Genomic DNA, 22,032 nt, shown 5'->3' with positions numbered 1-22,032 from the left:
GTACAGCTGGGATCCAGTCACCCCTTCGCCGTCCTTGTTCAGCTCAATAGCTGGAGCTGCTGGTGTCTCTCGCGCTCAGGCAGGGTTTCTAGCCCTTCAAATCATTCTCGTGGCTCTTCTCTGACCCCTCCCGGATTGATCTTGAATTGCAGGCACCAGAACCGGACGCAGCGGGGACAGAGGGCGGATTCCCCTGGCAGTGGCAACAGGAAAGGAACATTCCCCCCCTCACAGACCAGCCTATCTCCCCCCAGCTTGGTGTGGGGGTGGCATGGGGCGGGTGCCCATTGCCAGCTCATGCCCCAGGCGTGGCAGGTGGGAGGGCACGGGTGGGGAACGACAATCCAGGGACATCTCCCCATTTCGCAGTGGAGACAGGTGGAGAAACAGAACAGGTGGAAGACTTACCCAAGGTCATCCAGAGCCAGGGAGAGAACCCAGGAGTCCTGGCTCCCAGCCCTCTCTCCCTGCTCTAACCCACCAGACCCCACTCCCTTCCCAGAGCTGGGGAGAGAACCCAGGAGTCCTGGCTCCCTGCCCCGTCCTGCTCTAACCCCCTAGCCCCCACTCCCTTCCCAAACCCTGGTCATGTCTACGTGGCTACACTAACGGAGGTGAGGTTGCTTGGAGGTATGTCATCCCCTTGCAGAACAGGGAATTGAGCAAAATCCAAACAGTTGACAACCAGGCAATGCAAACAGATTGTAAAAGGAGGTGAGCGTGTACGTTTCAGCCACTGTGACGCTGGCAGACTTAAGGCACACGTGTTAACAGGGTGTGCCGAAAGAGGGCAGAGTTAAGGTGACAGGGGCAACCTTTAACTGTGCATTTCCCAGCTTGCAGAGATTTGTGTTATGCTCCACGCAGCTGTCCTGCAAGGGCATGACCAACCCCCAACCAACCCTGACTCTGTGCTAACATCGGGATTTTGCCATCGGCTCTCCTGCCTTGTGGAACAGGGAAAGACACGCTGCTGGTCGGAGAAACCAGTTTTGGGTTGGGGGGGGCTGTAACTCAAGAACCCCTGAGCCTAACAACCCCAAATTTGGCTCGCCAACACCCCTGTGAGCCACACCAAATTTCAAGTCAAGCCGAGTAATCATTTGGCTTCTAGAGGGTGTGGAAACCCGCTAGCCCCTTTCCGGCCCGGGCCCAGCCACCGTGTTAAAAACGAGCACAAAACCAACGCACCGAGAAACTTTGGGGGAAACGGCTCTTTCGGGGCGGGCGAGATCACCGGCGCCCGGCACGCAACTGCTCCCAAACCAGGGTCACTGGCCCGGCCCCGCGCCCTCCTGAGGGGCCCCACATTTCAAAGGGCTCCGCCGAAAATGGCGGATTTCGGCGGCCTTGGGAACAGGCGGCCTTTAACCAGGAGTCCCTGACGCAACCTGAATTACCGCGGGGGGCGGCAGCGGCTGACGGGAACAGACACACCTGGGCAGCTGCAGGGTGTGCGGGGGGGAGGAGGCCTGGACTCCCTGCCCCAGAGCCGGGATGAAAGGGGGGGCCCCGCAGCAGCTGCTCTGACCCCCTCGGGCTCCCACTTCCCCTGGTCCTGCTGGCCGCGGAGCCCCCCCGGCTGCCGGGGTGTCGTCGTTCCCCGGTGCCAGCTGGTGTGGATCCTCCGGCAGTACGGGCTGGAGGGCTTCGCCAGGAGATGGGGGGCCGATTATTAGTGGAGAGTCCCAGCCCCCTCACCATCCCATTGACCCCCCCCTTCCCCTCATCGACCCACGGCTGGCGGGGCCGGTTCCCCAAAGGGCTCCCACGCAGAGAATTAAAGGGCCGACTCACTCCCAGCCAGCTGCTCGGGGGGGACCCAGAGCCCTCTCCCCCTGCCCCGGGGCCCCCTCTGCTATACAAAAGACGGAGGCCACCCCACCTGACTCAGCAGCCAGGGTGGCTCCCCCGTTTGAAATCCCTTCTCTGCAGCAGGCGTGGGGGGGAACGACCCTGGATTTCCTGCATGCCAGCCACGTACTCTAACCACTAGGCACAAGGCTGCCCCCAGCGCACGCGCTCCCGGCTCAATCTAGACCTGGGGAGGTGGAGTGAAGGGCGGGGGCCCAGGGGAGTTAGGCGCCTCCAGGATTAGGCAGCTGCTGAGCAGGGGTGCTGTGGATCCAGCCCGTAGTGGGGGTCGGCTGGGAAGGGGCCTCACCCTCCCCGCCCGCCGGGGTCTGCCTGGTGCAGCACGGCCTATGGGCTCTTCCAGATCAACAGCGTGTCCTGGGGGCAGGACGGGCAGGCGCCAGGGGCCACCAAGGGCTGTGGAATCCCCTGCAGCAGTAAGAGGGGCAGGGGTGTGGGGGTGGGGGCCCACCCCCACCGTCATGCCACCCCTTCCAGCCCTTGCTTCTAGCCAGCCGCTCATCTGTCCTGGCTCCCAACCCCCCCTGTTCTAACCACTAGACCCCACTCCCCTTCCAGAGCAGGGAGAACCCAGGAGTCCTGGCTCCCAGCCCACCGCCCCAAACCAATACACCCCTCCCAGTCGCCCCAACATTGGTCCCATGCCACCCACCCCTCTCTGCCACGCCTGCCCTCTCCACCAGGGCCAGCCGCAACCATCCAGCTGGCCACAGGCAGGGCCAGGGCACCGGCCCGCTGGCCCCTTCTTCCCCCAACTCGCTCTCTGCTCTTCTCCGGGAGGGTCGAGTGGCTGATTCACTGCAGGGGGAAGGATTGGAGGTTGCATGGCAGGGGATGCTAGTGTCCAGAGCCAGCCGCAGGGGCAGCTGGGCGGGGGAGATATGGGATGGAGGGATAGACGGGGGCAGCAGCTGAGGATAGATATTGGGGTGCACCAGGATAGGAGGATAGATAAGTACAGGGAGGGATGGCAGATGGAGGGGGCAGGGCCAGGAAGCAGGAAAAGGGGTGGGGCTGGCAGAGGGGCAGTGGCCGGGGGGCGGGGGGGGCTGGCAGAGGGGCAGGGCATGGCAGGTGGGCTGGGAGACTCGCATGGGGATGGGATATTGGCTCAAGGGGGCTAGACAGCAAAGGCCCTGAAGGATCCCCAGGCCCCACCGCAAAAGCCACCCTGGGGGCCAGATGATCCCAGCCCCATCTTGGCCTCACAGGGGCTGTGCCACCCCCCCCAATAAACACTGAACCCCTGAACCAAGAGTGCCGGCCAAACAAGGCACTGGGGCACCACATCCAGGGGAAGGGGCATTTGAATCAGGTGGGGGCTGGGAGCCAGGTCTCCTGGGTTCTCTCCCCGGTTCTGGGAAGGGAGTGGGGTCTGGTGGTTAGAGTTGGGGAGGAGGGGGGAAGGAAGAAGAAGAGACTGGGAGCCAGGATGCCTGGGTTCTCTCCCAGGCTGTCACTGGCTGCCTGATCATGGGGCAGTCCTATCCACGCACCTGCCTCAGTTTCCCCATAGGGCTTGTACTCCTCCTACCCTGCCCCTCGCCCAACCTATAGCCACGCTGAGCTATGCTCAGTTTTAGGACCCCTCTGATGGGTGCCAGGAAGGACACCAGGGTAGATGGCCCCCCTCCCCACCCAGGGGTAACGGTTTCGTGCCCCCGGAGGGGGTGTCGTTCCCCCCCCCCCCCCAAGGGAAGCAGAGGCAGGACCCAGCCCTCATCTACTCATTAAAACTTTTAATACATAAAAAAAATAGAGACAAGTTTCTGAGGGGGGGGGGGGGTGAATTTTTTTTCGCATTTTTTCTTTCTGTGCGGGGGGGGCGGGAAGAGGAGGAACAGAACTAACCCTGACAGGGGGTGGGGGGGCGGGGATCTGTGCTTCACACCCTGCCCCCCCGGCCACTGTGGGGGGGAGGGGGAGACGTCCCCCACCAAGGATGCAGCTATGGCTTCGGCAGAAACTCCCTGAAATTAGCACTAGCCTCGGACTGCCAGGGGGGAAGGGGGGGGGGGGAGCATGGGGCCAGCTCTACCCCCCCCTCAGAGCAACCAATGTCCTCTAACCTCCCCCCCCCCCGGGGGCTGTCCCCTCTCACCTGCAGCAGAAAAATCGCCACCAACAAAGAATTCAAGTTTTAAAACAGGAACCTAAACTGGGGACGGGGAAGAAAGAAAGGGGATCGACCCCCCCCCCATGCTGGAGATGAAGCAATCACTTGGGGGGAGAGAAGCCAGCATGCGTCTGCCCCCCACAAAGGGTGGGGGAAGACCCAGGCCAATGGGGGGCGGGGGGCGGTTTTAAAGCAATTAAGATGACATCTGAAATCCATGCCCCCCAAGTCACTGCAGAAGGGGTCGGGGGGCTCAGGAGGAAGGAGCCCTCTGCCCCGCCTGGGGGGGGCACAGAAGAAATCGACGTGGGGGACAGAGCTCCTCATTGGCTAGAGCCGCTCATGTGACCACAGTGGGGGGGGGGGAGGGAGGGAGGGAGGGAAATGTCCCTTCAGCCCTCCCCCGGCTGGGGTGGGGGGGGGAGACCGGACAAACAAACGAAAAGAAACTGGTGCCGAGCACCCCCCCGGCCGTGCCCACCTCTGACCCTCTCCCCCCCCCACACCCGGCAGGGTCCAGCCGATTCCAGTGTCAAAAATAGAAGCTCTGGGGGCGCGGGGGCGCCTAGGGGCCGGCGCTGCCCGAGGGCCAGGGGTTCAGGCGGCACTGGGGGCAGGAGCCCGAGTAGACCAGCACGTCGCAGGCCTGGGAGCGCTGCCCGGCGTGCCAGCCGGCCGGCCAGCCGGGGCAGAGGCGATAGGCCTCCAGGTCGCAGATCAGCTCCACCACCTCGTCCACCGTGGTGAGGCGGGCGGGGTGGCTGGCGTAGACCTCGTGCTCGGGGGGCACGGGCAGCTGGCGCGCCACCACCTGGAAGAAGAGGCCGGGGCGGATGTGGATGACGGTGGCGGCCATGGTGGAGCGGGCCGAGCGCTGGACCAGCCGCAGGTCGGGCCCCCCCAGGGGCGGCTGCACCTCCCAGTGGGCCGGCAGCGGGATCTCCTGCAGCTCGGCCAGGAACTCCCGCAGCACCGGGTCCAGGGGCGCCCGCCCCGCCAGCGCCCCCAGGCTGTAGATCTCCATGATCTGCGGGCACAGGGGGGACGGGGGGTGAGGGGGGGCTGCCGGGTGCCACCCCGGTGCCCCCAGCGCCGGACGCCCCCAGAACTGCCCCCATGCCCCCCACAACACTGCCCCCTGCCCCCCAGGGCCAGACACCCCCAGGACTGCCCCCATGCCCCCCTCAACACTGCCCCCTGCCCCCCAGGGCCAGACACCCCCAGAACTGCCCCCATGCCCCCCTCAACACTGCCCCCCTGCCCCCCAGGGCCAGAACCCCCCAGAACTGCCCCCATGCCCCCCACAACACTGCCCCCTGCCCCCCAGGGCCAGACACCCCCAGGACTGCCCCCATGCCCCCCACAACACTGCCCCCTGCCCCCCAGGGCCAGACACCCCCCAGATCTGCCCCCATGCCCCCCTCAACACTGCCCCTGCCCCCCCAGGGCCAGACGCCCCCAGAACTGCCCCCATGCCCCCCTCAACACTGCCCCCTGCCCCCCAGTGCCAGACACCCCCAGAACTGCCCCCATGCCCCCCTCACCACTGCCCCCTGCCCCCCAGGGCCAGACACCCCCAGAACTGCCCCCATGCACCCCTCAACACTGCCCCCTGCCCCCCAGGGCCAGACACCCCCAGAACTGCGCCCATGCCCCCCTCAACACTGCCCCCTGCCCCCCAGGGCCAGAAACCCCCAGAACTGCCCCCATGCACCCCACAACACTGCCCCCTGCCCCCCAGGGCCAGACACCCCCAGAACTGCCCCCATGCCCCCCCACAACACTGCCCCCTGCCACCCAGCGCCACACCCCCCCAGAACTGCCCCCATGCCCCCCTCAACACTGCCCCCTGCCCTCCAGCGCCACACCCCCCCAGAACTGCCCCCATGCACCCCTCAACACTGCCCCCTGCCCCCCAGTGCCAGACCCCCCCAGAACTGCCCCCATGCACCCCTCAACACTGCCCCCTGCCCTCCAGCGCCACACCCCCCCAGAACTGCCCCCATGCACCCCTCAACACTGCCCCCCTGCCCCCCAGGGCCAGACACCCCCAGAACTGCCCCCTCCCCCAATACTGCTTGTCTCCCAGCACCAGCCCCCCAGCACTGCCAACATGCCCCCAATACCGCCCCTGCCCCCCAGTGCCAGCCCCCCCACCCCCAACAACCCCAGCACAGGCCCCCGCTCACCCCACTCTCTCATGGCCCTCAGGGAACAGGCCCCCCCACCCAGCACCCTTCCTTCCCATCACATGCCTGCACCCAGCACCCCCCACTCACCACCGGGGTGCGCTCCTCCTCCTCCTCGTCCTTCTCAGCTGGGTCCAGAACCACCACTTCCCTGGCCAGCCCCCGGCCCTCCATCCGCAGGGGCACCCCTGCTGGCACCTGCAAGGAAGATGGGTGAGCATTGGGGGCACCCCAAATCCTGCCCAGGGCAGCTCCCAGGGAAACATGGGCTGGGAGCCAGGACTGGGTTTTCTCTCCGGCTCTGGGAGGGGAGTGGGGGCTAGTGGCTAGAGCGGGGGAGTCCTGGCTCCTCTCTCTGGGTCTGGGAGGGGAGTGGGGGCTAGTGGTCAGAGCAGGGGGGGGCTGGGAGCCCAGACTCCTGGGTTCTATCCTCAGCACTGGGAGGGAAGAGGGCTCTCGGGAGCTGGGGTGGCTCTTACCGGTGCAAGGTCCCATCCAGGCTCCTGCTTCACCAGGGGCGGGGCGGAGATGAGCAGGGTGGGGGCCGGCTCCTGCTGGGGGAAGAGAGGACTGAGCCCGCAGATTCAGCGGGGGGCGCCGGGGGGATGCAGGCCCAGGTTCCAGCCCTCACCCCAGCACGGGGCAGGCCACCAGGACCCCTGGGTCACCCCAAGGGGAGGGACTGGCCCCGAGCTGGGCGCCACTTGAAGGGGACACCCAGGCCCCCGGGGGGAATGGGGGGACGGCCCGGCTGCCCCCTCTCACCTCCAGGCGGCCAGGGGGTGGGGGTGTGGCCGGCTCCTCCTTCACGGCTGCAGCAGGAGGGGGAAGCTCGGGGGGGCGTCGCGGAGCAGGACAAAGTCCCTGCCCGGCCGGTCCTTCAGCAGCACCAGCTGCCCGGGCGCCTCAGTGACCCCTTTCTCCGCCAGGAACCGCAGCTCCCCGCCCGGCGGGCGCTCCTTCTCCTGCGGGGCAGAGCACAGCGTCAGGGGGCAGCACAGAGCCCCCCACGGACAGCCACCCCCCACGCCACTGCAGAGCCAGGGAGAGAACCCAGGAGTCCTGACTCCCAGCCTCCCCCGCTCTAACACTAGATGCCACTCCCCTCCCAGAGCCAGGGAGAGGAAGCCAGGAGTCCTGACTCCCAGCCCCCGCACTACCCCCCTGCTCTAACCACCAGACCCCCCCACTCCTCTCCAAGAGCCTGGGAGAGAACCTAGGAGTCCTAGGTTCCCAGCCCCGCCTCCGCTCTAACCACTAGACCCCACGCCTCTCCCAGAGTGAGCCGAATGCAGGCAGCCTATGGGGAGAAGCGAAATTCCCCGCCTAGCAGTGCAGCCAACGTCCCGGTTCGCCCTGATGCACACGCTGTCACCACCCCAAGTCACTGATGGGGACAAGCACACAGAGGGGGAGGGTCTTGCCCAAAAGTCACAGGGCAAGCCAGGGAGAGAACCCAGGAGTCCCAGCTCCCAGCCCCTCTGCTCTAACCACTAGACCCCACTCCACTCCCAGAGCCGGGCAGAGAACCCAGGAGTCCTGGTTCCCAGCCCACCCACCCCTCCCAAACCCACTGGATCCCACTCCCTTTCCCAAGTCAGGGAGAGAACCCAGGAGTCCTGGGTTCCCCTCCCGCAAGGCTGAGCGGTAACCGGGCCGGAAAGACGAGCGGGAAAGGCGGAGCGCAGGAAGAAAGAGAGAAGCGCGAGTCTCTTTGCCCCAGAGGGAGCGCCGCGTGGGGGGCTCCCCACAGCCGGGGCGGGCAGGGCAGGGCAGGGGGGCGGGCCGCCAGGGGGGCGGGGCAGGGGGAGGTAGTTACCTGCGGCAGGGCACTGCCCCGAACCCAGCGCTGCTGGCCGCTCCCCTTGACCCGCCGCCCCACCTGCTTGATCCGGGCCGGCTGGCGGCTGCGGCCGATCCTGCGCCTCCAGGCCTTCCGGGGGGCCAGCGCCCCCGCCCCCTCCTCCGCCTGCCCCGCCCGGCTCCACACCGCCGGCAGCAGCCGCTTCTGGGGAAGGGAAAGAGAGGGGAGAGACAGAGCCGGAGCCGGGCAGGCGGCGAGCGGGAGAGAGAGAGAGAGAGAGAAAGAAAAAGAGAGAGAGAGAGAGAGAGAGAGACAGGGAGAGCGAGAGTCGGCCCGGTCCTGCCCATTGCCACGGCCTCTGGGCCCCTGCACTCCTGCCCCTCCCCCGGAGCCCGCTGCCTCCTCCCCAGCCAGCGACAAAGGCCACGCACCCCCAGCCTGCACACACCGCTCCCCCGGCTGGGAGGGCCCCTCCCCCCTGCCCTGGAAAGCGGGGTGCAGGGGGGGGGAGTTCGGCTGCACAGGGAGGGTGCAGAAGGTGCGGCGGGACGCAGACACCTGGTCATGATGTTGGCATCAAGGGTCCAGATTTACAAAAAGGCAGAGAAAAAGAACCCAGGAGTCCTGGCTCCCAGCCCTCCTGCTCTAACCACTAGACCCCCGCTCCCCTCCCAGAGCTGGGGAGAGAACCCAGGCGTCCGGTTTCACAAGCCCCTTCTGGACAGTGGCTCTGACTCCGACTCCGTCCCAGGCCCAGACGAACGGCCCTGACAATGGCAGGTGAAGAACCCACCGGCCGCTAAGACCCGCACCCAACTCCCATTGACATCCCAGGGAGCTCGGCGCCTAAGCCCCCGGCAACTCTGGGCCCCAAGCACCCTCCCGGGAGGCAAACGAATCCACCAGGGACAAAGCCACGCTCTGCCGGCCCAGAACCCGCTCCCCGCGGGTGGGGGCGGCTGCCGAACTCCGCGCCACAAGACGAGAGGGCTGGAGGCGGGCAGCACGAAGTGCCGGGGACCTCAGGGCCGGGAGGGCAGACGCTGCCCTGATGTGGGGCACAGAGCCTGGGCGAGGGGAGGGGCGTGCCCCACATCAACGGGCTCTGGCTCCGCTCCCCTCCCCAGGGCCTGCTCCAACGCCCACAGCCGGACAGGACGGGAGCCCCAGCCCAGAGCCCACAAGAGCCACGCCAGCCGGGGCGAGCCCCCTCCGGTCCCTTCCAGCTCAGCGCTCGCCCCGCGGCCCTGCCCCCCCGGAGCAGCCAGACCCCGCAAGCCGGGCGGGCGGGGCACCCACCATTGCGAAGAGCAGGCACTGTCTCCAGCGGCACTTCTGGCGCTTGAGGTTCTCCCCGCCAAACTTGGGCTTGTCCCGGCAGAAGTCGCAGCGGCCGCAGTCGGCTTTCAGCAGACAGGCCTCGCACTCGCCGCACTTGCGGTTCCGCCGGCTCTTGGAGCAGAGCTGCCGGGCGGGGAGAGAGGCGCCGGGTCAGAGCGCGGGGGGGCTGGCCGCGCACAGGCCCCCTCCCCGCCCCCGGGACACCGCCGGCCTGCCAAAGGGGGCGCACGGCGTGGGTTGGGGGGCACTGAGGGGGCCCTGGGCATTCAGAGCGAGGGCCGGCCGACCCCAGGCGGGGGGGCCCGGGGGGGCCGGACTCAGAGCGAGGGCCGGCCGACCCCAGGCGGGGGGCCCAGTGCGGCCCCCCGGACTCAGAGCGAGGGCCGGCCGACCCCAGGCGGGGGGCCCGGTGCGGCCCCCCGGACTCAGAGCGAGGGCCGGCCGACCCCAGGCGGGGGGCCCGGTGCGGCCCCCCGGACTCAGAGCGAGGGCCGGCCGACCCCAGGCGGGGGGCCCGGTGCGGCCCCCCCGGACTCAGAGCGAGGGCCGGCCGACCCCAGGCGGGGGGCCCGGTGCGGCCCCCCGGACTCAGAGCGAGGGCCGGCCGACCCCAGGCGGGGGGCCCAGTGCGGCCCCCCGGACTCAGAGCGAGGGCCGGCCGATCCCCAGGCGGGGGGCCTGGTGCGGCCCCCCGGACTCAGAGCGAGGGCCGGCCGATCCCCAGGCGGGGGGCCTGGTGTGGCCCCCCGGACTCAGAGCGAGGGCCGGCCGACCCCAGGCGGGGGGGCCCGGCCCCCCGGACTCAGAGCGAGGGCCGGCCGACCCCAGCCCGGCCCCCCGGACTCAGAGCGAGGGCCGGCCGATCCCCAGGCGGGGGGCCTGGTGCGGCCCCCCGGACTCAGAGCGAGGGCCGGCCGATCCCCAGGCGGGGGGCCCGGTGCGGCCCCCCGGACTCAGACAGCGTGACCTCGTGGGTCTCGCTTCTGCCTTCGGGTATCTAGCGCCTCCTGCCCACGCAAGGCACACGTTAGAGGCGACTCATCTCCCGCTTCCAACTCCGCTCCCCGAATCCAGCCCCGACCCGTCACCGGGGGCTGGGGCGCCGACTCCCCGGCACCCAGGCAGAGCCTCGCGGGGTGGAGACGTGCCGACTCAGCGAGCCAGCCCCCCACTTCTTTTGTTCAGCTCAACAGCTGGTGCTCCAGGCCTCCCTCCCTGTGACCCCTCCCCGATCGACCCCCTTCCTCCTCGAACTGCGGGCACGGGAACAGGCCACAGGACCGCAGCAGGGGCTGCCCCATGGCCGGATCCAGAGGCAAAATCCCTCTCCGCTCCTACCCGAGTTTGGCTCCCGGGACCCAGCGTCGCCAGGAGCTCCCCGTCAGCTGAGCAGAGCCCCAGGACAGCCCCCGCCGGACCCAGGGATCCGCGCCCGCGCAGGGGTTTAAGAAGAGGTCGCACGAGCCCCTGACACGGAGAATCTAGGTCCACTTGGTCCCATCTCAGCGCCAGGGCTGGACCCGCCGACGTCCCTTCCCGCCCTAGTATTCGAGGCGGCCTGGGACATCGGGCCAGACCCGCCCAGCTCTCCCAGGAGGCCCAAGGGAACCGGAGTCGGGGTGGCCCAGGCGGCGAGCGAGGCGGGGGCCCTGGCAGAGCCGGCCAGCAGCGGGGGCTGGCAGGTGGACAAGGGGCGCTGTGCCCGGCGTCAGGGAAACGTAAGCAGATCCAGCCCAGCAGGCCTGCCTCCCCGGGGCAGCGGGGCACCAGGGCAGGGCCGGGTGACAACAGGGCGGCGCTCCGCGGCCCACGGCCAAGCCCCACGGAGAGGGAGGGGCACGGTGGGCATGAGACGCAGGCAAGACACTCCCTGAAACGGAGCAGTGCGCGGGCTGGGTGGGGAGCCCTGGGGGAAGTGTCAGCCACAGAACCACCAGCCAGGCTTTTCCTAGCCAGGGGTGGAACCCAGGAGTCCTGGCTCCCAGCTCTAACCACTACACCCCACTGCCCACCCGGAGACATGGAGAGAACCCACGAGTTGTGACTCCCAGAGCCCCCCGTGCAGTCACCCCGCTAGGTATCTCTACAGCTCTGGCCTGGCCGTGCCACAGCACCCCCTGCTGGACCCCACCCCACGCCACAGAGAGTATCACTCACCACACTGCTCCGGGTCCTGGCACTCGGGTGTTTCGGCGGCCGGCCCGGCTTTCTTCTTCTCCTTCACTTTACCCAGCTGTTTCTGGGGTGGCGGAGAGAGGAGAGGGGTTACCCCCGGCCCCAGAGCCGATGCAGCCCTGCCCCATTCCAATCCCTCCTCCCTAAGCGCCGCCCTGCTGCCCAGCCCCCTGCCCCACAGAGCCCTGCAACACAGGCTGGGTGAACCCGGATTTACAGCTTCAGGGGGCAACTGACACCGGCTTATGGGAATGAGGGGGCTCGGGGCCAGCCAGACTCTACAGTTCTATGCGGTAGGCCCAGCTCTAACCACTAGACTCCACTCCCCTCGGACCTGGGGAGAACCCAGGAATCCTGGCTCCCAGCCCCCTGCTCTAACCCACCAGTCCCCACTCCCCTCCCAGAGCTGGGGAGAGAACCCAGGAGTCCTGGCTCCCAGCCCCCCAGCTCTAATCCCTCAACCGCACTCCCCTCACTGTCTCAGCCCCGGCCTTTGCCCCACCCCAGCCCATGGGGCTCCCACTGTGCCGGGCAGTTCTGAGCTGGTTCCGGCCCCGTCTCTCACTCACCCTGCGCCGGGAGCCCGAAAGGCCACCGGGGTCTCGCTCCAGCGACGGCTTCCATTTCTGGAGGGAGCAAAGGGAAGACAGGGTGAGGGGCCGGGGGAGAGGTGGAAGGGTCACCCGGACGCCGGTGTCCCGTCTGCAGAACACATGCAAGGCCTGGAAGGAGAGGAGGGGAACAGCGGCCAGGATGTCTGGGGCCCTCCTCCTCTGGAGTCTGGTCTGGGGAGGACCACCCAGACACCTGGGTCTCTCCTCTTCTCCCAGAATTCAGGGTGGGGGAGGGTGACCCGGACACCTGGGTCCATCACCCAACCTGAGCTGGGTGGGTACTAGAGGATGGGGCTGGATCGCCGCTCCCTGGCTTGTCACCCATCCGGCTGCACTGGCTTCCAGGAGTCCCCTGTGTCACCACCACGGCCCAGCTCAGGCCCCCTTGGCAGGACAGGAGGGGGCACACAGCTACCCCACGGCGGAGAGGGGCCAGCTGGCAGCTCCAGGGGCCACACAGCTCGCCCAGCCCCTGGCCCTGCCCAGCCCCTATGGGACCCAGATGAGCTCAGGCCCCATAGTGCTAGGACGGGGGACAAGGCTGGACACTGAACATTGGGGTTCCTGTTCCCCCCCTTTCCCTCCCCCGATGGAATGCAGAGTGCCCCCCAGCACGCCAGACACAGCCTTGGTCACCCCTACTGCCAAGGGGAAAGGACCAGCCAGAGACCTCATAGCGAGGAGAGAACCCAGGAGTCCTGGCTCCCTGCCCCCCTTGCTCTAACCACTAGAGCCACTCCCCTCACAGAGCTGGGGAGAGAACCCAGGAGTCCTGGCATGGCAGGGGAGGAGTGCCAAAGTCCCTGCCCAGAGCAGGACCTGTGTCCCCCCTTCCTCCATCTCTAGGGTTAACTCTGCGTGCACCAGGCCCTTCCAAAGCAGACTCTAGGAGTGGGGAACGTTGTGGGGCTGGGAGCCAGGACTCCTGGGTTCTCTGCCCAGCTCTGGGGGGCAGGGGCTGGGAACAAGGACACCAGGGTTCTCTCGGGAGGGGGAGGGGGGGTTGGCACCGCACTCACTGTGGCTGCGGCAGCAGGGGTTAACCTCTTACGGCGCCGAGGTTTAGGGGCCAGGCCATCCTGGCGGAGACAGAGAAGGAAGAGAAGAGACGCTCGCAGGACGCGGCAGCGCGGACAGGCTGGCAGGAGGACAGAGCCAGAGCAGAGCCGCCACGGGCCCCCCGCTCCATGGGGGCCCCGCAGGCCGAGGCAAGTGGAGAACCAGATACCCAATCCCGCCCCGTCCCCTGCTCTAACCACTAGACCCCGCTCCCCTCCCAGAGCCCGGAGAGAACCCAGGAGTCCTGGCTCCCAGCCCTTGCTGCTCTAACCACTAGCCCCCGCTCCCCTCCCAGAGCCGGGAGAGAACCCAGGAGTCCTGGCTCCCAGCCCTTGCTGCTCTAACCATTAGACCCCGCTCCCCTCCCAGAGCCGGGAGAGAACCCAGGGGTCCTGACTCCCAGCCCCGCCCCCAACCCCTGCGGGGGCGGCTCGATCTCCCAGAAGCGCTCCCTGCCGCTCGCACCCACTCACAGCGCTGGGCCCAGCCGCTGGCAGCCTCCTGCGGCGCCTCCCTTGGGCGAGCTGGGGCTTGGCGGGGGGCCCGTCCTGAGGGCAGGGAAGCGACAAGGAAAGAAAGAACGAAGAAGGGACAGGAAGGAGTGAGAGAGAGATGCACAGTCACCCAGACCCCGGCGCTGCCATTACATTCCACCCCTGGCCACAACCAGGAGAGAACCCAGGAGTCCTGGCTCCCAGCCCGCCCTGCTCTAATCACTGGACTGGGGCAGCGAGCTCCCCAGCGGGCAGGGATCCCCATGCAGACAAAGGGGGGTTTGAGCCCCGCACTGCAGCAGCGGCCGACTGCCCCTGCCAGCGTCAGGCGGGGCCAAGGGGCGGTTTCGGGAGGGCCCGTCCTGCCGCCCGCCGGGCAGACAGAGGGTGAGAGGCCGTTAGCTGCCACGGGGCGGGGTGGCGTGGCCAGGCCAGACCCCACAACCAGGCCCCAGCCGCGCCTCCCCCCACCACACATGGCCCACAGGGCACGTTGGGAAATGATGCCTCCACCCCAATGGGAAACAAGCGGACCTGCCCCATCATGCCACCTGCAGGGCATGCTGGGAAACCATGCCTCCCCCATCACAGGTGGCAGGGCATGCTGGGAAACCATGCCCGCCCCCCACCACCGCCCAGGCCGCAGGGGATGCTGGGAAGCTGTGCAGCGGGGTCTCCAAAGAGCAGGGTGGGTACTTACGACGGTCAGTTTCCGGGGGCCGTACCCTGCCTTCTTCGCCACCACCGATTTCTGTTCCACACCAGAAGATCATTAGCCCCAGCTGCGGTACTAGGGGGTGCCATGCTGCGGGCGCTCTCCCCTGGGAGTCGGGGCCGGGCACTGGGGGGCGCCGTGCTGGGGGGAAGGGGGGCTGGGCGGGGGACAATCTCCCCTGGGAGTCGGGGCCGGGCACTGGGGGGATGGGGGGCTGTACTGGGGGCGGGGGGGGGCTGGGCAGGGGACAATCTCCCCTGGGAGTCGGTGCCGGGCGCTGGGGGGATGAGGGGCTGTGCTGGGGGTGGGGGGGCTGGGCAGGGGACGATCTCCCCTGGCAGTCGGGGACGGGCGCTGGGGGGCGCTGTGCTGGGGGAAGGGGGTCTGGGCAGGGGACAACCTCCCCTGGCAGTCGGGGCCGGGCGCTGGGGGGGCGCCGTGCTGGGGGGACGGGGGGCTGGGTGGGGGACGATCTCCCCTGGCAGTCGGGGCCGGGCGCTGGGGGGGCGCCGTGCTGGGGGGGCGCCGTGCTGGGGGGACGGGGGGGACTGGGTGGGGGACGATCTCCCCTGGCAGTCGGGGGCGCCATGCTGGGGGGACGGGGGGCTGGGCGGGGGACGATCTCCCCTGGCAGTCGGGGACGGGCGCTGGGGGGCACCATGCTGGGGGGACGGGGGGCTGGGCAGGGGACGATCTCCCCTGGCAGTCGGGGCCGGGCGCTGGGGGCGCCATGCTGGGGGGACGGGGGGCTGGGCGGGGGACAATCTCCCCTGGCAGTCGGGGCCGGGCGCTGGGGGGCGCCATGCTGGGGGGACGGGGGGCTGGGCGGGGGACGATCTCCCCTGGCAGTCGGGGCTGGGTGCTGGGGGGCGCCATGCTGGGGGGATGGGGGGGCTGGGTGGGGGACGATCTCCCCTGGCAGTCGGGGCCGGGCGCTGGGGGGCACCGTGCTGGGCGGACGGGGGGGTGGGCGGGGGATGATCTCCCCTGGCAGTCGGGGCCGGGCGCTGAGGGGCTGGGTGCTGGGGGGCGCTCTCCCCCTCACCGTGGCACCCCTTGAAAGGGGCAGCAGAGCCTTCCCAAACATGCGGGGGTCAGGGGCCCCACCCTGCCCCTCCTCTTCCCCCAAAGCCCTGGGGAGGGGGAGTCGGGAGCAGCCCCCCAGGCTGGGGCCCCGCCCCACGCGGGGGGAGGGTTCCGCAGCCCCCCCCCCAGCCCAGCTGCCCCCCCACCTTCTTCTTGAGGCAGCGGCGTTTCAGGCATTTCCATTGCCGCTTCAGGCCGGGCTTCAGTAGCTGCCGCAAGTCCTCGGTGGCCTGGCAGCCCTGGCAGGCGCCGCAGCCGAAGCCCTGCGCGGGGAGAGGGGAGAGGGCGGGAGTGAGGGGCGCCGACCGGGGCTGCGGGGCGGGAGTGAGGGGCGCCGGCTGGCCGGGGGAGGGGGGCGGGGGGGCGCCGGCCGGTACCTTCTTGACGATTTTCAGCAGCGGCGCAGGAGGCATTTCCTGCCGATCCGGAGCTGGGGGTCCTCGGCCCGCACGGCGCACACGGTGCAGATGCCGCAGTCCTCGGGGATCTGGCAGGCCTGGCAGGCCCCGCAGCCCACCCGCTGCAAGAGGGGCAGGGCCTTCAGCCGGCGCAGTCCACGGCCCCTCGCCCGCCCCCGCAAGGAGGGGACCAGGGAAACAGCCCCAGCCCCCCGGAGGCCCGACTCCCAGCCCCACCTGCTCTAGCCACTGGACCCCACTCCCCTCCCAGAGCCGGGGAGAGAACCCAGGAGTCCTGGCTCCCAGCCCACCCTGCTCTAACCACTACACCCCCACTCCCCTCCCAGAGCCAGGGAGAGAACCCAGGAGTCCTGGCTCCCAGCTCCCCTTGCTCTAACCACTAGACCCCCACTCCTCTCCCAGAGCCGGGGAGAGAACCCAGGAGTCCTGGCTCCCAGCCCACCCTGCTCTACCCCACCAGACCCCACTCCCTCCCAGAACAGGAGAGAACCCAGGAGTCCTGGCCCTCAACCCACCCCCAACCCCTGCACACAGTGACCCAGAAGTCCCTGGCCCCAGGCCTGGCTCTTACCTTGAAGTACCGCTGCTCCCTGTTGAAGTCTCTCCTCTGGGCTGAAAGAAACAAGCAGCGTTGGCACCAGTGGCTGACGCGCCATACAACAGGTCGCGGCCCCAGGGCAGCTGGGCCCGAGACAGGTTAGTCTCCCGGGATGCAGCCACCTCGGGGGGGGGGGGGGGGGGGGGCAACTGGGCCACAGAGACCACGCCACACGGGGGACAGCTCGCCCGGCGCTGAGATGCAGCTGTCTCTGGGGCGGAGTCTGGACAGGACACCTGGGTTCGCAGCCCGGCTCCTTCTCGGCGGGACTAGGGAGCTGGGCAAAGGAGCAGCAGGACCCCGAGCAGGAGGGGGTCTAGCCATCGGCCCCAGCCGCCAGGTGCTACCCACCCCGCTCACCCACCTCGGCAGTCCGGGCACAGCCAGCGGCAGCGTCTCTGGCTGGGCAGCATCACCCCGGGGAAGCAGTTCTGGCAGCTGGCGCAGCATCTGGAAGGCAGAAGGGGGGCTGCTGAGGGACCCACGCCTGGGACACCCCAGGTTGGTGGGGAGCTCACAGCCACCCACGGGGGGGCAGGGACCCGGCTAGGCTGGGATGGAAGACAGGGGGCCCTGCCAGGCAGCTCATCTGCCGGGGAGAGAGACCGGTGGATGCTGGGACGTCTCCATGGACGAACAGAACCCAGGAGTCCTGGCTCACAGCCCTAGCGCTGCTCCAAGCACTAGGCTCCACTGCCCTCCCAGAGCTAGGGACAGAACCCAGCATCTAGCTGGGCTCTCTGCACCTCCCCATAGCCGGTTTGCATTGTGACCCAAGGGCTCAGGGGACGGGGCACCCCAGGGGGGCTGGGAGAAACTCACGCACTACGCCATCCTGTGCAGACTCCTGCGGTTCCAGTGGGGGCGCCGGACGCTTCCGGGGGCGTCGCTCTGGGAGGGGCTGAGGCCGCTGCTCCGGGGGCGGCTGCTCCGGGGGCTCCGGCTTCACGGGTCGCTGTTTGGGGGGCAGCTGCTCAGGGGGGTTGGGAGTTCTGGCTCCGACAGTGAGAGGCGCCTCTTCTGGGCCTTCTTCACCTGCATGGGGTGCAAGATGAGTGGGGCTGCAGGTGGGGTCCCGGCCCCCGGCAACGTGGCATGCGGAGGTTGGCCAGGCCTTCCCCAACAGGCCCCATGTGATTCCCCCCCTCCCCCGAATTCTTCTCTCTGAGGGAAACGGAGCACGGCCCTGCGATCCCGGACCCAACCATGCATTATGTGCTGGACCCCACTCCCCTCCCGAGCCGGGGAGAGAACCCAGGAATCCTGGCTCCCAGCCCCCTGCTCTAACCACTAGCCCCCGGGAAACGTTTTTCACTAGCAGGAATGGCAGCCACGCCGGCACGGAACCCGAGTAGGCCCCAACGTTCCCAGCAGGCCGTGCAGCACGTCCTCCGGTCCGGCCAGCACTGGGAGCAGCTGGCCCAAGGGCGGATGCTTGCACAATCAGCAGCTTGCGACACGTGAGCCAACCGCATGAGCGCGAAAGGCCTGGTTTACCGTTGCCGCTTTGGAGGGAGTTTTGGTGCAAGAAGCCAACCGCCCGTGGCCGGAGCCGATCCACCGGGACATGCAGTGTGGCACGCAGGGGACCTTAATGACAACTCACTCGCTGGGTGAGACGTAATGAACCCCGGCCGCAGGTGGGAGGGAAAACGGGTCTAAAAGAGGTGTTGCCGGATGCCAGCGGGCACATGGGGACTGGCGGGGTGAGGTACACGCCGCACCCCGCCTCCTGGCTTGGCTTTCCGTGGGCGCCAGGTGCCGGGGACTGCGAAATTAGTGTGTGGGGCGCGTTTGGGCCCACTCAGGCCGATCTGGGTTTCCAATCAGTCCTTCGTGTCCCTTTCCGGGTCTGAGAGTCACCGGCTGCCTGTGAGTCTCACCCAGATGGACCAAGGCGACCTGTGTTTCTGCCGGAGCCCCGGGCACAGCTACAATCACCAACCCTCAGTGCCGGCTAAGCACGAGGGGATGGTAATTCATCACCTCAGGGCGTTCCTAAGGGGCAGGAACGCACAGGCCCTGGGAAGAGGAGAGGGGAGCAACAGGATCATGGATGGGGAGGTCTCGGGCCAATTAGGAACTGCTGGACTTGTTTTGGGCATCGATTTAAAAAGGGGACGCAGCTCCGGGTCAGCCGAGGGGGCACCTGCGTTGGCAAGAAACCCAGCCGAGTTTCGTGGTCAGGCCTGGCACAGCGATTCCGACCCTCCTGTGTGCGCTCCAGTCCCCACCGCCCCGGTACCTTGGGGGGCGGGTCACGGAGCACACCGTTCTTGAAGTCGAAGTTGGTCAGGTCCTGCGACGGCCCCAGGAACCTGGTGAGCTCGATCTTGCTGCGGAATTTCTCGCCGTTGGGGCTGCAGGAGGGGGAGGCAGAGACAGAGCTGGCGTCAGGGAGGGCACCCCAGCCTGGTCTGGGGGGCTGGGAATACCCAGCCCTGCGAAGTGATGCTCCTGCCTGGAGCCAAAGGGAGCCGGGAGAAACAGGCTCGCTCGCGGAATGCCGTTTTTTCAGGCAGTGCAGGGTTAGCTGTGGAACTCACGGCCACAAGGTAATATCCAGGGGGCACTGGCAGGGATGAAATAACTCAGCACCCGAGACGCAATCTCAACTCTGCTTTGGAGCCAATCGCTACAGGGGAGGAGGGAGACGCTGCCCCCTACAGGAAGGGAAGGGCTCAGACAGGAGACTGGGAATTTCACAGCAGAAGAATTCTCTTTTAAGGTGAAAAGGACAGGAGGTTAAAAGGAGTTGGGAAGTGGGGCACGGGGGACTCATGGCTACTGAATCCGACTCCCCCCGTCACAGCGGAAGAGCAGGCCAGGGTGCGGACAGCCGTCTGACAAGCCAGGGGGATAAATGAAGTGCCAGCCAGCCATTTGGAGCCATCTGTTCCTCTCTGACCCCGCAGGAGGGGAGGGTGTGAGGGCGCTACAAAAAACCAGCTCGGAGGATCGCTGCCTGGATAATCTTCCCCTCCAGGGATCTGGGGGGCCAGGGCTCCCCAGGAGACAACCACGAGCGGGGGGCGTTAAGAGGGAAGGACCGGCCGGCGGAAGGAAACAGCGGCCGGCGAGCAGTTACAGCTGCCCCACACACGGCAAAACATGCCCCCTACGCAGCTAATTCGGCCTCCGAGACCGCCTAGATCTCAGCTGGCTGCTCCCACACTCACGACAGTCTGTCGGGAACCTTCTCCTTCCCAGCCTGCACTGCCCCTCGGGCCGACGACGGGCTTTCGTTTCACTAACTCGTTTCCCTCCTGACGCAACCAGACCCCCCACTTGTGTTTCCCCTTGGAGCTGGAAGCGTGACTCAAGAGGCCTAATATTTCTCCATTGCGCCTGATCCGTCCGAGGCTCGCCCATGCCCCCTGCGACCGACCGCTCCACCCAGCCCTGTCGCCTCCGCCATCACTCCTCAGCTGAGCCATGCCGGCTCAGAGCAGAACATCTCGTTCCTAACCCCACCGGCGGCACGGCCTTGCACTTTGGACTAGTCAGTTTATAACCCGGATTGGCCACGCCTCAGCTCCCAGCCCCTGGTTCTCGGCAGAGCCAGGATGATTTCGCCACCGGGCTGGCAGGGAGCGGGGAGCGGTTCCGGCGCGGATTTCCCGGACGCGCCGTGCATGGCCCAAGCCGCAAGGAAGCCAGGCCGGCGAGGGCCCCGGCTGGGCTGCCCTGGAAGGCTCTAGCCAGCTGAGAGCCTCACGGATGCCAGGGGCCGGGAGGCGGAGAGACGCCCTGGACCATGGTCACGGCCAGGCGGCGTGCAGGGACGGGGGAGGGCCCTAAGCCAAGGCTGCAGCCGCTGGGGGGTCTATCCTTCAGCAAAGTCCTGCCCTCCTAGGCTGTTTAGGACTAGACATGCTGTGGGATACAGGGAGCCCCCCCCAAGTTTCTAGACACTACTGTGACCCGGCTAACAATGCAACACAAGAGCAGACCCGGGGGGGTGGGGAGAAGAGACGCACTCCACCGGGGTGGGCAGCGCTACGTTGCCTTTCGGCCCAGCCAGGGTGGCTACGCCGAGGCTCTGGTGGCTGGAGGGAGAACCGCACAACCAACGAGATGCCTTGAGGGCGGGCGGGGGAGGGGACAGAGGGGGGACGGTTTCATTTCCTAACATGCGGGTTTTAACTGAAAAAGGACACATGTCAGCAACGGACTCGGGGGCTGGGAGGGAGACGCACACCCTGATCCACACGCAGACAACTCAGGGGGGAGACTGAGGAGAGAACCCAGGAGTCCTGACTCCCAGCCCACCCTGCTCTGAGTCACCACACCCCACTCCTGTCCCAGGGCAAGGGAGAGAACCCAGGTGTCCTGGCTCCCAGCCCCCCTGCTCTGAGCCACCATACCCCACTCTCCTCCCGGAGCTAGGAATAGAACCCAGGTGTCTTGGCTCCCAGCCCCCCCTGCTCTAACCCACTCGACACCCACTCCCCTCCCAGAACCAGGGAGAGAACCCAGGAGTCCTGGCCCACAGCAAAAGCTGCTCTTTATAACCCAGCTGGCTTTGGAGAAGGTAAATAGACTCCATCCAGCGGAGCCGGTTTCCTGTGGGGGCGGGCAGAGCAGAGTTATCTCCAGCTGCAGACAGACGCACCCTGTCTTCAGAGGGGGCTGCATGGCTGGAACAGGCAGCTCCTCTCCCACAGGAGCACCAGGGCCGGCAGGGGTCAGGGCCAGCACCCTTGCGTGACGAGGCTGGAGGCCCCTGAATCCCAGATGCCAGGCCAGGGAAGGGGGGGGAGAAGATCCAGGGAGCGAGGGGGCTGCAGGGGGTAGTGCCTGAATCCCAGGGGAGCCCAGAGTTCTGGCTCTGACCAGCTGAGGCCCTCCTGTGCCTCAGTGTCCCCTCCCCATGCCGCATCCACACCGGCTGTCACTGTGGCTCTGCAGAACACGATCCTCGTCCCGACCCTCTGCGGCGGGGGCTGCCCAGCCCCTCCCCCTGCCCCCAAGGGAGGAGGCAGCATCCGTACCCCTGATAGTAGGTGTCCGTCCGTCCACAGGTGGCCCCGGATCGGCGGTAGGCCTCGCGGCGCTTCATCCGGGCCCCAGGGTGGGGCAGTCCACCCAGCCCTCCGACATGGCGCTGAGCTGGGGGAGCGGTGGCAGAGCGGCTACTGCGGGGACAGAGACGGGGGAGTCAGCACAGCTGGATGGGGGTCAGGTTTCCCCACTGGCCTTGTGCCCCCACCCCTCCGCCCAGGGCTCGGGTGGACAACGCTCTGTGTCCAGGAACAGCTTCTACATTTCAGGCCAAGCCTGTTTACCAGTACTAACACCCCGCTCCCAGGGCTTGGGCTAGCTCTGACCACTAGCCCCCACTGCCCTCCCAGAGCCAGGGAGAGAACCCAGGAGTCCTGATTCCCAGCCCCCCATTCTAATCACCAGACCCCACTCCCACAGTTTGAATAGACTCTAGGAGTCCAGCTACTGGGACACTTAATTCACGTGACCCTCCTTGAAGGGTTATCATCCCAGAATAAAGGTTGGGAGTAATGAGGCTCCAGCTTAAGAAATCACATCACC

The 22,032-nt window shown here is 67.6% G+C and overlaps 1 protein-coding gene across 1 annotated transcript; it reads right to left on the bottom strand.

The window, feature by feature from the left end:
- Positions 1-3,634: 3,634 nt before the first annotated feature.
- LOC144279177 (methyl-CpG-binding domain protein 1-like) lies at positions 3,635-21,603 on the bottom strand. Its single transcript, XM_077840661.1, is given in 23 exon segments — positions 3,635-5,018; positions 6,271-6,378; positions 6,660-6,734; positions 6,946-6,992; positions 6,995-7,145; positions 8,000-8,188; positions 9,284-9,448; positions 11,483-11,533; positions 11,535-11,564; positions 12,070-12,126; positions 13,134-13,193; positions 13,647-13,721; positions 14,368-14,418; positions 15,615-15,731; positions 15,846-15,862; positions 15,865-15,988; positions 16,459-16,499; positions 16,850-16,935; positions 17,304-17,475; positions 17,478-17,520; positions 18,635-18,845; positions 21,480-21,546; positions 21,549-21,603. Coding segments are annotated over 23 exon segments (2,439 nt in total). The 5' UTR covers positions 21,589-21,603; the 3' UTR covers positions 3,635-4,556.
- Positions 21,604-22,032: the final 429 nt, after the last annotated feature.

This window comes from Eretmochelys imbricata, chromosome 23, assembly GCF_965152235.1.
Source record: "Eretmochelys imbricata isolate rEreImb1 chromosome 23, rEreImb1.hap1, whole genome shotgun sequence".
NCBI classification, from domain to species: Eukaryota; Metazoa; Chordata; order Testudines; family Cheloniidae; genus Eretmochelys; species Eretmochelys imbricata.
Note: the sequence above shows the minus strand (reverse complement) of the source record. Positions and strands in the feature narration are given on the sequence as shown.